At 50.5% G+C, this 3883-nt stretch overlaps 1 protein-coding gene across 2 annotated transcripts; it reads right to left on the minus strand.

Moving 5' to 3' along the window:
- Positions 1-3123, minus strand: LOC110296074 (probable N-acetyltransferase CML1). 2 transcript variants are annotated; one of them, XM_021164602.2, is made up of 2 exons: positions 2022-3123; positions 1-246 (listed from the first exon to the last, which is right to left on the minus strand). In XM_021164602.2, exons 1-2 carry the CDS (start codon positions 2659-2661, stop codon positions 125-127), a joined length of 762 nt encoding a protein of 253 aa, XP_021020261.1. In that variant the 5' UTR covers positions 2662-3123; the 3' UTR covers positions 1-124. The 2 variants fall into 2 exon arrangements, with proteins under 2 accessions (XP_021020261.1, XP_021020260.1); XM_021164601.2 differs by lacking the exon at positions 2022-3123 and having other exon boundaries at positions 1-1347.
- Between the last annotated feature and the right edge of the window lie 760 nt (positions 3124-3883).

Raw genomic sequence — 3883 nt, forward strand, 5'->3', positions numbered from 1 at the left:
TCTGGTGTGCACCAACAAGCTTTTATTGTTAATCACACTAACATGACAGGGTTCACTGACTCCTGTAGCAGAGTGCAGAGAAGTGTGCTTGCTGCACAGGAGCATAAGGTCACAGCCACCCTTCCTAGGCAGAAGGGAAGGAGTACTTTAATTGAATTGTACAAATGTCTGCTAACCTCCAGAACATACTCATGAAGTACTGGCCTGTCTTCTGGAAGCCCATGCCCAGGTAGAGAGTCATAGCACCTTGCTGTAAGGTGCTGGTCTCAAGAACAACATCACTGTAACCCTGGTCCCTCGCAAACTGGAGGACAGTTCTGGTCAGCGCTTTCGCTATCCCCTGTCCTCGATGCTGTGAGGACACAGACAGGCGAAAGAGCTGCAGCTGCTTCCTCCCTAACGGAGGATCCTTCACTGGCTGAGCAGCCACTATGCCCACCACCTGCCCCCCAGACTCAGCCACCCAGAAGCAGGCGCCATGTACATTCAGGTAAGACTTGGTGATGTCAACCATGTCTGTCTGCAAACATTTGGCCACATATTCTTTCCAGGGCTGTCCGGCAAGGAGCCACAGGAGTAGGAGCAGAAAGAAGATGCAAATAACAGCCAGGAGCCAGGAGCCAGACACCAGGACCAGGGCAAGGGGCACCCCAAGTAAGAGCAGGAGGGTTCGGGGCAGCATAAGCATGTGCCAAAAGGTGGAGGGGATGTGCTCCTCCATGCCCTTGGTGAACACATCCACGACTCTTTTATGGTCGCTGTCCTGGTACTGGCGGATGTGATAAGGAACCATGGGAGACTTCTGGGGCTCAAATCTTGGCATCCAGGAGAGACAGCTATACCTGCCTGCACACCTTCCTTGAACCCTGCAGAAGAGAGAAGCCATGTGAGTCTCCTGAACTTCCCTTTCACAACCTCCCAGGACCCATGGATGTCCTGTCCAAAGGTGTATTTTTCTGCTGTCACTAACACTGAGAGGAAGTATTGTGTTAGCAGGACCTGGTTACTCCCCTGCACCCTCCCCGTTTTAGCCTCTAGCCACTGGGTGATTTGTCTCTCTTATCCTCTCTGAGCAGGTGTGTCTTCTTCACCTGTAGATCAGGAAAAGGGAACTTTTGGTTTTAATGCTCTGACCTGGATGCAGCATGTATATAAACTGTTCCTTCTCTCATTACTCAATTACAGGCTCTTTGGTGTTTGGTACGGAGATGGCCCCTTTGTGCAGGAAGATGTGATGTCCTAAGAACTGTGTTTCCTAGTCACGGTCCCGGCATCACAGAGCTGTGTTTCCAAGCTCAAGTCCCAGCAAAGCCTCTTTCCGTTGACTAGAAAGACTTGATGTGATGAAAGGCAAAGGGTTAACCCCTAGCACCCACCCTTAAATATTGTGTAATACAAGCCCCAACCTTGCCTCTCTTCCTCTCATCTGGTACCACAGAACCAGAAGTGTCTGAAATGGTTCCAACTCCTAAGTAGCATTACGTAGAAGTTGCTGGTGCCTGCCCCTCTCTCTGGGCAGTAGACCTGGGGAGGAAATTCCTTGGATGGCTCCAGAATAACTGTAAACCAAAGCCAAGAACTGGACTGTAAGGTGGCACACATCCATTTTCCTTGTGACCCCATGAAATAAACCCAGACAAGTAAGCTCTGGAATGGTACATTGGACCCCACCCTTATGAAGCCCCCCATCTTCTTCCTGGTCCCTTCACTTCTGTTTTTCTCTAGTTCCCAGCCTGGCTATCTGAATGCACCTGCTAAGACAGTGTTTCTTAACCTGGGGGTCAAACAACCCTCTTACAGGGGTCACCCAAGACCCTCCGACATACCAGGTATTGATATGATTAATAACAGTAGCAAAATGACAGTTAATGTTTGGGGGTCACTACGACAGGAGAAACTGTATTAAAGGTTTGGGGACCACTGTGTTAGGAGGACCTGGGGTCTGGTGGCTGTGCTCGCACCTCCTGCCTCGGTAAGGGCCTTTATAGCAGTGTTTGTCCCCACCTCAGCTGTAGNAGCACCTTGCTGTAAGGTGCTGGTCTCAAGAACAACATCACTGTAACCCTGGTCCCTCGCAAACTGGAGGACAGTTCTGGTCAGCGCTTTCGCTATCCCCTGTCCTCGATGCTGTGAGGACACAGACAGGCGAAAGAGCTGCAGCTGCTTCCTCCCTAACGGAGGATCCTTCACTGGCTGAGCAGCCACTATGCCCACCACCTGCCCCCCAGACTCAGCCACCCAGAAGCAGGCGCCATGTACATTCAGGTAAGACTTGGTGATGTCAACCATGTCTGTCTGCAAACATTTGGCCACATATTCTTTCCAGGGCTGTCCGGCAAGGAGCCACAGGAGTAGGAGCAGAAAGAAGATGCAAATAACAGCCAGGAGCCAGGAGCCAGACACCAGGACCAGGGCAAGGGGCACCCCAAGTAAGAGCAGGAGGGTTCGGGGCAGCATAAGCATGTGCCAAAAGGTGGAGGGGATGTGCTCCTCCATGCCCTTGGTGAACACATCCACGACTCTTTTATGGTCGCTGTCCTGGTACTGGCGGATGTGATAAGGAACCATGGGAGACTTCTGGGGCTCAAATCTTGGCATCCAGGAGAGACAGCTATACCTGCCTGCACACCTTCCTTGAACCCTGCAGAAGAGAGAAGCCATGTGAGTCTCCTGAACTTCCCTTTCACAACCTCCCAGGACCCATGGATGTCCTGTCCAAAGGTGTATTTTTCTGCTGTCACTAACACTGAGAGGAAGTATTGTGTTAGCAGGACCTGGTTACTCCCCTGCACCCTCCCCGTTTTAGCCTCTAGCCACTGGGTGATTTGTCTCTCTTATCCTCTCTGAGCAGGTGTGTCTTCTTCACCTGTAGATCAGGAAAAGGGAACTTTTGGTTTTAATGCTCTGACCTGGATGCAGCATGTATATAAACTGTTCCTTCTCTCATTACTCAATTACAGGCTCTTTGGTGTTTGGTACGGAGATGGCCCCTTTGTGCAGGAAGATGTGATGTCCTAAGAACTGTGTTTCCTAGTCACGGTCCCGGCATCACAGAGCTGTGTTTCCAAGCTCAAGTCCCAGCAAAGCCTCTTTCCGTTGACTAGAAAGACTTGATGTGATGAAAGGCAAAGGGTTAACCCCTAGCACCCACCCTTAAATATTGTGTAATACAAGCCCCAACCTTGCCTCTCTTCCTCTCATCTGGTACCACAGAACCAGAAGTGTCTGAAATGGTTCCAACTCCTAAGTAGCATTACGTAGAAGTTGCTGGTGCCTGCCCCTCTCTCTGGGCAGTAGACCTGGGGAGGAAATTCCTTGGATGGCTCCAGAATAACTGTAAACCAAAGCCAAGAACTGGACTGTAAGGTGGCACACATCCATTTTCCTTGTGACCCCATGAAATAAACCCAGACAAGTAAGCTCTGGAATGGTACATTGGACCCCACCCTTATGAAGCCCCCCATCTTCTTCCTGGTCCCTTCACTTCTGTTTTTCTCTAGTTCCCAGCCTGGCTATCTGAATGCACCTGCTAAGACAGTGTTTCTTAACCTGGGGGTCAAACAACCCTCTTACAGGGGTCACCCAAGACCCTCCGACATACCAGGTATTGATATGATTAATAACAGTAGCAAAATGACAGTTAATGTTTGGGGGTCACTACGACAGGAGAAACTGTATTAAAGGTTTGGGGACCACTGTGTTAGGAGGACCTGGGGTCTGGTGGCTGTGCTCGCACCTCCTGCCTCGGTAAGGGCCTTTATAGCAGTGTTTGTCCCCACCTCAGCTGTAGCAGCTCCTACTAAAATGGATCTGTCGTCTACACTGACCTCCCTGATCCTTAGTCATAGCATGAAGGACAAAACTGTTGTATCTCATGAGCCCC

This window comes from Mus caroli, chromosome 6 (assembly GCF_900094665.2).
Source record: "Mus caroli chromosome 6, CAROLI_EIJ_v1.1, whole genome shotgun sequence".
Taxonomy (NCBI): Eukaryota; Metazoa; Chordata; class Mammalia; order Rodentia; family Muridae; genus Mus; species Mus caroli.